The 12,665-nt window shown below is 42.9% G+C and overlaps 2 protein-coding genes across 8 annotated transcripts in view; one reads left to right on the plus strand and one right to left on the minus strand.

Annotated features, from left to right (window-relative positions):
- Nucleotides 1–1,346: 1,346 nt before the first annotated feature.
- Nucleotides 1,347–8,166, plus strand: PDCD5 (programmed cell death 5). The gene is made up of 6 exons (XM_082862517.1): nt 1,347–1,496; nt 2,418–2,455; nt 5,112–5,173; nt 6,624–6,715; nt 7,566–7,637; nt 7,947–8,166. The coding sequence occupies exons 1-6, from the start codon at nt 1,431–1,433 to the stop codon at nt 7,992–7,994; spliced, it is 378 nt and encodes a 125-aa protein (XP_082718643.1). The 5' UTR covers nt 1,347–1,430; the 3' UTR covers nt 7,995–8,166.
- Nucleotides 8,167–10,775: 2,609 nt separating this feature from the next.
- Nucleotides 10,776–12,665, minus strand: part of ANKRD27 (ankyrin repeat domain 27) — a 52,911-nt gene continuing 51,021 nt past the window's right edge. For 6 of the 7 annotated variants that reach the window (XM_082862337.1, XM_082862338.1, XM_082862340.1 and 3 more), the window contains one exon: nt 10,776–12,118. In XM_082862337.1, coding sequence (XP_082718463.1) covers nt 11,885–12,118 — 234 coding nt within the window. In that variant the 3' untranslated portion in view covers nt 10,776–11,884. The remainder of the gene's footprint in view (nt 12,119–12,665) is intronic. The other variant, XM_082862339.1, reaches the window with a different exon arrangement.

Below are 12,665 nucleotides of genomic sequence, written 5' to 3' on the forward strand. Positions count from 1 at the left end.
AAAACAGGGTGTCGGGAGCATAAGCAGGGTGCTGTGCATGCCTCCTGTAGTCAACACCACCAAAGGGGTGGGCAAAACACCTCTGCCACCCCTCTGGCCCGACCCCTGGACACACCCCTACCCTCACTCCATATAAGGTACCAGCTTGCCCCACCTTGGGGAGCAAGTGAACAAGGGATACTGTTACTTGTTTTCGCTCCCCCCTGCTGCAGCAGGGGCCCCAATAAAGCCTTGCCTGAATTTCTTGTCTCGCCTCTGATCAATTTCTATTGATTGGGGAAGGCCAAGAACCCTGGTCGGTGTCACACAGATGAATCTTAAATGAAGTAGGCTAGTCACAAAAGGACAAACGTTGTATGATTCCACTTGTATAGGTACCTATAACAGGCAAATTCAGAGACACAAAGAATGGTTCAAGGGCTGGGGGGAAGGGGGGATAGGGCACAGTTTTAGTTTTACAAGATGAAAAGAGTCCTAGAGATTGCACAAGGTGAACGCATTTAAAACTACTTAACTGTGAACTTAAAATGGTTAAAGTGGTAAATTTTATATTTTGTCACAACTGAAAAGTCAGCACATGCATGACACAGGGTTAGGGAGCTGACATTCCGGCCAACACACACCACCAGGGAATTCACCCCAGGACAGCGTGTGCGTGTGTGTGTGTGTGTGTGTGTGTGTGTGTGTGTGCGCGTGCGCGCGCCCCAGCACAGCGTGTGTGTGTGTGTAGTGTCCCGGAGTTCACACCACATCCCACAGCCCCCAAGCCAACCTCTGAGGAAAGGCCCATCTGATTCCGACTCTCAGCCTCCAAGTTTGTTTTAACTTGGCTTCGTAACGGCAGGATGACCAGAGAGTCTCTATTTGCTCCAGCCCCACCCCCAACCCACTTTAAGGGTACAATTTAATATTTCTGAACAAATTTTAAAATTGTGCAACTATCACCACCATCCAGTTTTAGAACATTTCCAGCACTCCGCTTAGCGTTTCTAAGCGCCCGGATCCTCATCTGTAAATGAAGACAACATGAGCCCAGCACATTACAGGCCACCAACAAATTTTACCTACCATTATACTTGTTGAGGATGGCCTGTTTCCAGGTTACTATCTTTTCCCACACGCAGCCAGATCTTTGCCCGGCTGGCGGCCGCGCGCGCAGAGCACAGATTTGCAGCGGGGAGGTGGAACCGAAGTCCGGAAGGCTCCGCGCGGCGGTTCTTCTCCGCAAGCCGCGGCCGGCGATCGCGGAATCGGGCCTCTCCCCGCACCCTGGCTGGGGCGCGCGGCGCGGCTCCGGGCTGGATTGGTGATGCCTGGGAGCTGCGGGCGCCTGCGCAGTGGGGAGGGTGGCGCGCGCGCTGAGGGGCTGCTAGCGGTCTCTCGAGTGGGCTAGAGCGTGGCCGCGGCTGCTCGCTCCGGACGGCCGCACCATGGCGGAGGAGGAGCTCGAGGCGCTGAGGAAGCACAGGTTGGCCGAGCTACAGGCCAAGCACGGGGTGAGCGCGCCCACCCCCCCGCCAGGCCCGTCCCCTGAGGGGCGCCGCCTTCACCCGAGGTGGAAGGCGCGGCCCCGGGCGGAGGCTCCAGGCGCCGACGCCCCAGCTCTCCCCGCGGCCGAGGACCCCGCCTCCGCCGCCGGTGGCCTCCTGGTCGCTTCTGAGCGGGCTCGGCCCCTCTCCCCAGTGCGCGGGGTCTCGGGCGGCTAGCGGACCATGCGCTGCCCTGGGCGGGTCGGGCGCGGGCCTCGCCTGGGCAGGGGCTGGTTCTCGTCCGGGCAGGCATTGGTCCCAAACAGAATTCTCAGCCCCTCGGGTCTCTCGGTGCCTTTAGCTCGTGGATCTAGCCTGCTTCGACTAGCATTCCTGCTGAATGTTTTCTAGAATTTAATTGTTCCGACCTAAGTAAGGGTCTGCTGTGTGCCAGGTGCTGAGGGTACAGCGGGGAACATCGCCTGATGGAGTTGACAGTCCCGGGGACGGCCAGGCACTAAACTAATCCCGTAGCTAAAACGCCCAAGTAAGGGCTCTACTGCAAAGAGGAAGGGAGTAATGTGTTAGGGGTGGAGTGGGATGGTCTGGAAGGAAGGGCTGTTTGAATCTTCAGTGTCCCCAATACCGAAGCACATTTTCTTTTACAGAAATTATTCTTACCACGTAAAACACGGTTTCGTAGAGCAAGGACTCTTCTCTCTAATGGTTGTTTGTATTCTAAAACATTCTCTTAGATTGTGATGTTAGCAGCTTATCAAAACGTTGTAGTAAGTGGAAACTATCAGTTTGACTTTTGTGAGGCCCGGCTTTGAATTATTTGGTAAGCCGTCTCTACCACTGCAGGAGCCTGTTAGGTAGCAGAAAGAAAATAGGAGTTCCTGTTTTTTTCCTCTGTGAAATTACTAAAAGATAAAATTGTTTTTTCAGGACCCTGGCGATGTAGCACAACAGGAAGCGAAGCAAAGGTACGGGCTGGAACTCTGAACTGTTTTTGTTTTTAATGTAGTGGCTCTTTTTTTTTTAAATTAAGGAGTACTTGACATACAACGTAAGTTTCAGGTGTACAGCATAATTATTCCATATTTGTACATATTGTGAAATGATCCCTACAATAGGTCTAGTTAACATCCATGACCACACGTACTTGCAAACTTCTTTTCGCGTGATGAGAACTTTTAAGATCTACTCTGTTGGCAACTTTCAGACATGCAGTATAGTATTATTAACTGTAGTCACCATGCTGGACATTCATCCCCATGACTTATGTATAACTGGAAGTTTATACTTTTCTGATAATCTGCACTCATTTGGCCCACCTCCCAACACCGATCTCTTGGTCTGTTCTCTGTGTCTGTGGGAACTCTGAACTTTCTGAAGGATGGTTTCACCAAATTTTTTTTTATTTTAGTCACCTTAATAGGTGCGTGACTCTTAAAGATCTTCCTGGCATAGTGGTTTTTCCAGAAATCATCATCACTGTTATTATGTTTGTTAAATAAACATGTATGGAATCCCACATTACTTATTACTTTGTATTGCAATTACTGATAGATGTTTCTCTGCTAAACTGTGATTACCTTAAAACCAACATAATCATAAGACTACCTCACAGCTATGTGGTGAGGATTGCAGGGGTACAGTGCTTCACATTTAGTAAGTGCTCAATAGTATTAACTGTCATTCTATTCTCAATGGTATTTTATCCCAGAATATCACAGAGCACCTCACACTTGGCAGGTTTATTGAATGAATGCCTAGTTACCCCATCACGCTACCTTTTTTTAATAACAGATTTAAAAAAACCCACATAAGATAAAATTTACCATCTTAACTCTTTTTAAGAGTATGATTCAGTCATATGAACTATATTCTCATTGTTGTGCAATAAATCTCTAGAACTTTTTCATCTTGCAAATCTGAAACTATGCCTATTAAACTCCCCATGCCCCCCCGCCCCCCGCCCCATACCTCCCAGGGCTACCTTTTAACTCATTCGTTCATCCAGCGAATACTGAGCACCTGCTCTCGGTCAGGCACTGTGTTGTGTCTACAGAGATAGGCAAGGTGGAGAAGGTTCCTGCCCTTGCGTAGCTTACATTAGAGGGAGAAGACAGCTGGTAAGCACCTGGGATAGTGCTAAAAAGAAAATAAAACTACTGCGTGAATTTCACTGATTATAAGAAGTGCATTTTTCACATTCTAACATATCTGACATTCGAATGTCTCATAATTGATTGCTCTTGTCCTGGATTCTTCCAAAGAGGATTTACTTTTTATTCTGCCATCACGTGGATCATTTCTAACCTGAGACCTCTTAAAATTCACTGCTTGAGGGCTTCCCTGATGGCGCAGTGGTTGAGAGTCCGCCTGCCGATGCAGGGCACACGGGTTCGTGCCCCGGTCCAGGAGGATCCCACATGCCGCGGAGCGGCTGGGCCCGTGAGCCATGGCCGCTGAGCCTGCGCGTCCGAAGCCTGTGCTCCGCAACGGGAGAGGCCGCAACGGTGAGAGGCCTGGGTACAGCAAAAAAAAAAAAAAAAAAAAAAAAATTCACTGCTTGAGGTTCCCCCTTTCTCCACACTGGTGCTGTGAATTCAAACAGCAAACCTGCAAGACTACAGCTTGAAGTTCAAATTCTCAGAGACACTTTTTTCTTCACTCAGGGCCAAGGTCATTGCACGCACACTTCCTTGCTGTTCCTTTCTGCATAGCGGGTTTATTTCTTGTTTACCGTGTATTGAGGATGTTGCTCTGGGATGATACCCCAGCTATGAGTGAGGGTCTCCTATTAGACACCTCATCTAGGGTGTTTTTCATTCTTGGAGATACAGAATACTATGGTGTGTTTTCTACTCTGGCCTCTTAGATTTAGTGAAATGTAGTCATAGTTCGTGGCAGGGTTGCAGTACTCAGGAGTGATAAGGAAATGGCCTGTGGAAGTGGGCTTCAGTCTGTGTTCCGTGAACCCCAGAGCTCCTCAGATGGGGGCAGTTAGTAGGCACAGCCAGCCCGAGCTCCCCTTCGAATTCGGCCAAAGAATCTCTGCTTTTGTCTGTGTTACGTATTAAGTTCCTTGAAGGGCTTCATTTGAAAAACAATTTCTGCTTAAAAAAAGTTTGAAACCACTATCCTATGAACTTGAAATAGTTCCTACTTGGATAGGTAGGAAGATGCAAGGGTAGAAGCAGAGTTATAATTTAACTCCCCTCCCAACCCAAAAACTAGAACTGAGAGTCTGGAAATATGGGATCTTGTCCTACCTTGGCCACAAGTTACCTGTGTCTCCTTAACATTTCCTCCATGGACCTCAGCTTCTTTATCTCTAAGAAAATTACAGGGATTAATCACTTGGTCCGTGTAATTGCCTGAAATCTCACTATAAATTTCTAGCACCTCTCACTAGGTACTTAATAAATGTTTATAATCGTGGTTGAACTGAAACTCCACTCTGATTAGGAAAATGTGAAGTTTTACCTTTCAACCTCACAAAATATAAAGATATACACTCACAAAATATAATGCTGGCCTTTGAGTGTAAGAGTGGACTCGTTACATTTTTCTGTGTTCAACAGGAATGCTGACAGCTTAGTTCTAATTTTGCTTGACCTGTTTTTGTTGTAGGGAAGCAGAAATGAGGAACAGTATCTTAGCCCAAGTTCTGGATCAGTCAGCCCGGGCCCGATGTAAGCATCTTCAGTTTTCTTTATTTCCATAAAATTGGCTTGAGTTATTTGAATGGGGAGATATATATGAAATTGTTGCTATCTCTAGATTAAATATTTGTTTAACCTTAAAACGTGAGATACAGATTATTTGTAAGAAATGTTAAGTTTATAAACCTAAAGAAATGTACTTAAATCATTATTAGAAGTACCAGCTCCATTCTCTCCTACCAATGAGATGATCTCCAAGTGCATACAGTCGGCCCTCTGTGTCCGTGGAGTCAGAATCCACAGATACAGAGGGCTGATAGTACTACACCATTTCATATAAGGGCTTGAGCATCCTCGGATTTTGGCATCCTCAGGGGGTCCTTGCAGGTACAAAGGGACGACTGTATTAGGTAAAATTTATAGGAAACAACTCTTAAATCGAGTCCGTCACAAAATGTTGCTGGTAGATGACACGGGTGACTGGGGGCTCGGGTTTATTGTACAGGCAGACCTTGGGGGTATTGCAGCTTTGGTTCCTGACCACCACAGCGTAGCGAGTCACACAAATTTTTTAGTTTCCCAACGCATATAAAAGTTAAGTTTATACTATATTGTAGTCTATTAAGTGTGCAATAGCCTTATGTGTAAAAAAAACAGTGTACATACCTTAATTTAAAAATACCTTATTGCAAAAAAAAACCCTTATTGCTAAAAAATGTTAATCATCATCTGAGCCTTCAGCAAGTCATGATCTTTTTGCAATAACATCAAAAATCACTGATCACAGATCACCATAACATATATAAGAATAATAATAGTTCAAAAATATTGTGAGAATTACCAAAATGTGACACAAAGACATGAAGTGAGCAAATGCTATTCGAAAAATGATGCCAATAGACCTGCTCCAAGCTGGGTTGCCACAAACTTTCATTTGTGAAAAACACAGTATCTGTGAAGCTCAATAAAATGAGATATGCCTGTATTCTCCATTTTAGTGTATGTTTTTTCATAATAAAATTTTTCATAAAAACCATGTAGAAAAACATATTAAATGATCCATCAGAATGAACCAGTATCTTCTGTATTGTAACTTGAAGCCCAGCTTAGAAGAGGCAGGCCTAGATGAATCACTATGATTATATATGTGTAGTAGTATATAAATTGCTTTTCAGAGGGCAATAGTGCTTTTTCTTTTTTAAGCATGGAGCTTAGAATCTGAGGACCCAAGTTTAATCTTGGCTCTGCCACGACCTCCGTGTGGTCTTGACTGAGATTGACACAGCTGAACTCAAGTTTTCCTCGTTTTTAAGAGGAGTAACGATAGCATCTGCCTTATCTACCTTGCTAGTCTCAAGACATGAATAAATCTGAAGGGCTTTGGAAATGTCAGTGCTTAGTTTCAAGGTATAATATAAGTGCATTTAGTTCTGACTTCTTTGTGTATGTGTGTATATAGATTTTTTTTTTTCCTTTTTAGTAAGTAACTTAGCACTTGTAAAGCCTGAGAAAACTAAAGCAGTAGAGAATTACCTTATACAGATGGCACGGTATGGACAACTAAGTGGGAAGGTAAGCTTGGACTGCCTTGAGGCAGTTTTAAACTGTTGTTACCTACTTTATCAAAACATTTTCAGAAGGTCAGTTTTATCTCTTTCTGGTTGCAGAATTCTTGTTGAAGCAATTTTTAAAGGAGAGAATAGTTGTATCTACCATCCTTCCTAAAAGATAACTCATTGTTTAGTTAGTTCTAAGTGCTTCTACACTGGAAACAAGGTTTGTCAGTAATACTAATTAAAACAGGTAAAGTTACGCTTGTTTTGCAAATGAAGAGGTGCTAAAATTCCTGGTTATTATGTGTGTTGCTGTAATGCCATGATGGGTATATTCTGCATCCCTGACCTTGCTTCAAGACCCAGATGAGCCCCACCTGCACTGGGAAGCCCTCTGCCGCCACCACAGCCTACAGGGGTCAGCCCGCCCTGAACCCCTTACACTGAGAATGTGTGTGGAAGAGACAATGACTGCTTCACCTTTTTTGAGTGACTCATCTCCTGCTTTTAAGCTTCTCAAGGTTTCAGGGGCAGAGATGGTGTATCTCTGTCCCTGACACTTAACACAGTGATGTAGGTGGTTGTCATTGTCTGCCAGTGGTGATGAAGGTGTTCTTAAGTACCTGTTAATTTTGTATTTTTCGAGGAAGCTAACTGATGGATACTTTTCCTCCCTCAAATGAAGACTAGCAGAGCAGATTTTATGTGGAACTTAAACCAAGAGTTACAGCCAGTGGCTTCAGCCCGCTGTCCCACTCTCCTTGCCTCTTGACCTCTACCCCGCACCCCGGAAGGACTAAAACCATGCAGTCTGCTGAGGTCAATTCTTTGTTTTAAAAAAATACTGTTTTTCTCTATGGTTATCCTAGGTATCAGAACAAGGTTTAATAGAAATCCTCGAAAAAGTAAGCCAACAAACAGAAAAGAAAACAACAGTTAAAGTAAGTTTCCCCAAATGCATACGGCAAAAGAAAGATTGATATTTTAAATAAGCGTTGCATCTGCATGTACTGTATCAAACATGTTTCAGCCCATAGACATTTTCATTTTATAACACAGGGCAGTTTGGGGAGAAAGGCTGCATATATTGAGGGCCTAATTTTCAAGGCTCTTCTATTGTTTTGAAACACTAAGTTGTTTTAAAGACAGACAGAAATGTCTCCCTGTAGTAGGTAGAAATTTGTGTTCTCAGAAAATCTGAGTTATGCTTTGTGAAACATGTTATGATACTCATTTAATTTTCCCCCCAGTTCAGCAGAAGAAAAGTAATGGACTCTGATGAAGATGACGATTATTGAATTTAAGACGTCTAGAGACTGGAACTTAATGGAGCAATTCTAGGACAGATAAAACACTTGGCTGAAGTTCAGATCTCGATGGGATGTTTACTTTGTTTACTGTCTATATGCCTTTTAAAAATAAACTTGTTATGCAAAATAAAACAATTTGGACAGACTTGTTTTAAAACCATAGCAGAATGAACAGAAGACCTGCATTTTCAGTTTTTTCCTTTCCTATCAAAAGCTTTTGAACATGTGTAGCAGCATGAATATATCCTTTGTAATTGTGACATTAGTGTTAGGTGGGAAAGTGGCCTTAGCAGAAATAGAAGCTGCTCAATCATCTTCAGTAAAAAGAAGATAGCAGTGTCCAGTACATCATGGGATTTAAGACTCGTGGATTAAGCTGAGTCAACTTTAATATTTCCAAGACATAGGTTCTGAAAGCAGGTAACCTATTTTTCTTCCTGAAGATAGTACTTACATTTAATGTGGGAAAATTCCTAGCTTCGGTTTCATTTATAATATGCTTTTCAAAGGCATTGAGACTAAATTATCTAACAAATATGACCCCTATCCAAACAGCCTCTGTAACTAGAGGACACATCCATTGGGAAAAATCACCAAAATAACTGAGACATGCTGGTGACATACTTCAACATTAGTAAACATGTTTGTAAGAGAAATGATTTATAATGATTCAGATCCAGTTGAGACAGTTTAGTGGTTAAACATTTTGGTAGAAATGTTCTGGGTCTTCACTGATAAGGTTGCCGGTAACTTAAATGTCATCCCTTGGGACTTCCCTGGTGGCGCAGTGGTTACGACTCCGTGCTCCCAATGCAGGGGGCCCGGGTTCAATCCCTGGTCAGGAAACTAGATCCCACATGCATGCTGCAACTAAGAGTTTGCCTGCCACAACTAAGGAGCCCGCCTGCTGCAACTAAGACCCAGCGCAACCAAATAAATATATTTTTTAAAAATGTCATCTCTTATATTGTGCTTTACTCCCACCAGGTTATGAAGAACTGCTCATAAATTTAAATCGTAAACTTAACTCTAGGAAGTTCCCTGGCGGTCCAGTGCTTAGGACTCGGCACTTTCACTGCGGTGGCCCGGGTTCAATCCCTGGTCAGGGAACTAAGATCCCGCAAGCCGCACAGCACAGCCAAAAATAAATAAACTGAACTCTCAAGTGAGCTGTTTGGTGTAACCTTGTAGATAGATGTCTTAGTCCTGGGAGGCCTAGCCCTGGAGGAAGTTCATAACATTTAATGAGATGAATAGGATTAGCAGCAGGAAAGTGATGGGAAATGTGGTTTACAATCCCAATCTCTGCTTTAGCTAGCACACTGCTGATACATGTTGAAACTGTATTTAAGATTTTACTATGTTTGAGACTTGAAATTTGTAACCATAGATGCTGAAGAAAGTCAGTGTTAGAATAAAGTGTCTAGTATTCCTGAATAAACGAATGAGTAGAACCATTAAGAACATCAAAAATTTTTCAGAGTAACAGAGTAAATCATCAAAAGTAAAATCTGATCAAGGATTTTGGAAAAAAAATCCCAGTTACAGGTACATTTGTTTTATGTCTCATTTACATAGAAATGCTGGAGGGAGACTAGACAATTCCAGCAACTTTGCTACACACTTTCTCTTGCAGAATAACCCCTGTCCTGATGGAGCTGCCAATGTGAATGTGTTTAAAGACTGTCAACCTCCCATCCTTCAGAGGTACGCGAGAATGGAAAATGACTCTGTACAAGGATAGAGGTTCTTGAGTGCATCAAGGGGTGGAGTACGTTTCCGTCCACGGGGTGGGGGGGTGGTTATTCTCAACTTTCTAATTTAACTTTGAATTCAGAACATTCTTACACAAAACAGAAATTTGGGCATTACCAATGTCTGAATTGTCAAATTTATTTTTAAGTGGGAAAGTAACTGGAGAAAAACACAAGTGTTTTTAAAAATCATTGAGGTAATCACTTCAGATTGCTCACCCTGCTGATTACCATAGTAGCTCAAGAGGAATCTTCTCCCCTAAGATTGACAGTCCCATTCGTGGCATTTACATCTCCAGATGAAGGGCACACTGAGCTGGAATCTGCCAATTCAGGTGACACTGCCAGCCAGGGCCTGACCCCAGCTCTGACGGTGCAAACAAATTAGCCCCCTTATTATTTCCATGAACCGGGCTCCTCATTTGACAATTCTACCAGCCAGGACAATTGTTAGAAATTAATTGGGGGTATATGTGAAAGTTCTCAATATTATATTGCACCACCCCCAAAATTCGGTGGTGTCAAATGTATGTATTTGAATCTTGGAAATGGCGGTGCTGATAAGCCAGGTAGGGTCAGGTTTCTTAATTAGGATGGTAGAGAAGCACAGCAACTTAAGTCAATGAGGTGGTTTTGATTAAAAGTGGGGGAAAGGAGTAAAAATAGACCAAAGAAACTTGCAAAGCAACAGTGCTTGTTTCCTGTTTGGGCTAAGAAGCTGTATTATATTCGGTGTTGCTCTTCTGATGTTAAAGGAAATTCAAACATCCTTGTGGGGGCCCTAGACACCGGGCTTACTGGATTAGGTCAGCCCTGCTCAGGGTACATGGGTAATGCTCTCCAGGTGATCCAGTTTACATGCTTCAGTCGTACTTATATCTATAACTGAAAAATAAAACATATCTCCATCCAATGGGGGAAGGTTTCTCCATATACAAAGCACATGTTCATAGCAGAAAGGCTGAGAAACACATCTCCCTAGCAAAACACTCAAAAAAGTACACCGTGACACGCTCAAGAATCATAAAGTTTACTGTTTCTTTTCCATCATTTGGCACATGTCCAAGGCACATTAGAAAATTAAAAATCATAAATTACTTTGTAGAAAAATAATCAGCCCCTCCCTTCTGTACATACGCAAGTGTTTCCAAGAACGTGCACAGAACCATTTTCCTATTACAAAGTTGTTTGAAAATGTACTCTGGACAAACCCATGTTTGCAGCTCTAGACCAATTGATAACAAAAAAATGAGTATAAGCTATAGAAATTTATAAAAAGGAATAAATGGTAATAAATTCTAATTTAAGGTAACTTTGACCTGGTTTGTGCTGTAAGTTTTGAATCTTTTGAATCAAAAGACTAAGAAAAGGTGTGCCAAGTCTACTGTCTAGTTCAGGAACCATCCATCAGGTGTGACATTTAAGGGAGGCTCTTAACGGAAAGGGATTTTCCCAGAGACACTGCTACAGGTGTGTAAGTGCAGTGATCAATTATCTGTACTTAATTTTTTAGAAGAAAAATTATACCCAACTTTCCCCACATACATAGTGTAGAACATGTCATATGTGTCCTTTCAACTAAAATGAGCATCAAAATGGCATTTAGGCATCTTTGGGTTCAAGTGTTGCTTGCAAAGGGACATTTTTCAGGTCCTATTTCCTTCATTCCAATGCAACATTTCCGCCCGGCCTCCACGGTACCATGAAACCTAAATTGCTTTTCTTCAGCTTATCGCAGAGGGAGGAATGCTTTTAGCTGTGGTTTGCAAGTTTATACACATCCCAGAGGTCTAGCACCTTTCAGTAGAAGGAGGTCAGAATCTGGTGATGAAACCTCACTGTAACCAAGGAACCCTAATACATAAGAAGAAGCGTCTTAAGGATCTGGACACTACTGGAACTTTTGTCCATTCCTTTTCAAGTGTATCCATTAACTTTGAAGAGGAAAGAGATGGTGATAGCTTTTTGTTGTTGCATTCTTTCCATCTGCCACAAAAGCTTTCAGGACCTTTCTGCTTTTCTCTCAAGACAAACAGTAAGTTCGTTTAGTTCTAAGCTGTACTCAGGCTTGGCATCTTCTTGTTGAGGACTCACTTCTTGGCAGTAGATAATTCCTTATTACCATTAAGATTGGGAAATGCTAGCCTCTTGGGGAGTGGTCAGGTTGCCAGCAGTCTCTGGGCCCTTGGGTACAACCGCATCATTGACTATGTGTCTATGGAGCATTCGCCTTTGTCCAGGAGCAGTTTGTCTCGGTCCAGGCCTCTCCGGCTGACCATCGTTTCCTTTGTCAGCTGTCTGAGAGCTGCTCTGGTCTGGCAGGTTATTCTGCTTCCGAGTGACTCTTTGCCTCCCTGGCTAAAGAAAAGGTATGATTCAAACAGTTCACATTTGTGCTGTACTTGAAACAACCCACACAATAACAGCTCCCATAGAGTGCTTCTATGTGCCATTCAATGTGCTCAGTACTTTCCAGGCATAATTTCAACTCTTAACATCCTGCGGTGAAAGTATGACATTTGCACACTCCATGTATCAGACACAATGTAAACGCTTTACATGTTTTCACGTCTAATCTTTACAACTCTAACAAGTGTGTACTATTGTTATCCCCATTTTACATACAGCTGAGGAAACAGGATCAGCAAAAGTTAAGCAATCTGCCTTAAGTCCCCCAGCTATCAAGGGGAACGCTAACACCTGATTGAACCCAGGCAGATTTCAAAGTTTGCAGGTTTCCCAGCCAGCAGCAGGTCTATTAGCAAAGCCATGGAAGACTAACTATGAAATCAAAATGAGTCATCTTAACAAAAATCACTAATTCTCTAAAAGATTTAGAACTTCAGTGTATTTGTTCCAACAAGCCTATGCCACACATTACTATAAATTCGATTTCTCATAAATA

This window comes from Leucopleurus acutus (genome assembly GCF_964270905.1).
Source record: "Leucopleurus acutus genome assembly, chromosome: 20".
Lineage (NCBI taxonomy): Eukaryota > Metazoa > Chordata > Mammalia > Artiodactyla > Delphinidae > Leucopleurus > Leucopleurus acutus.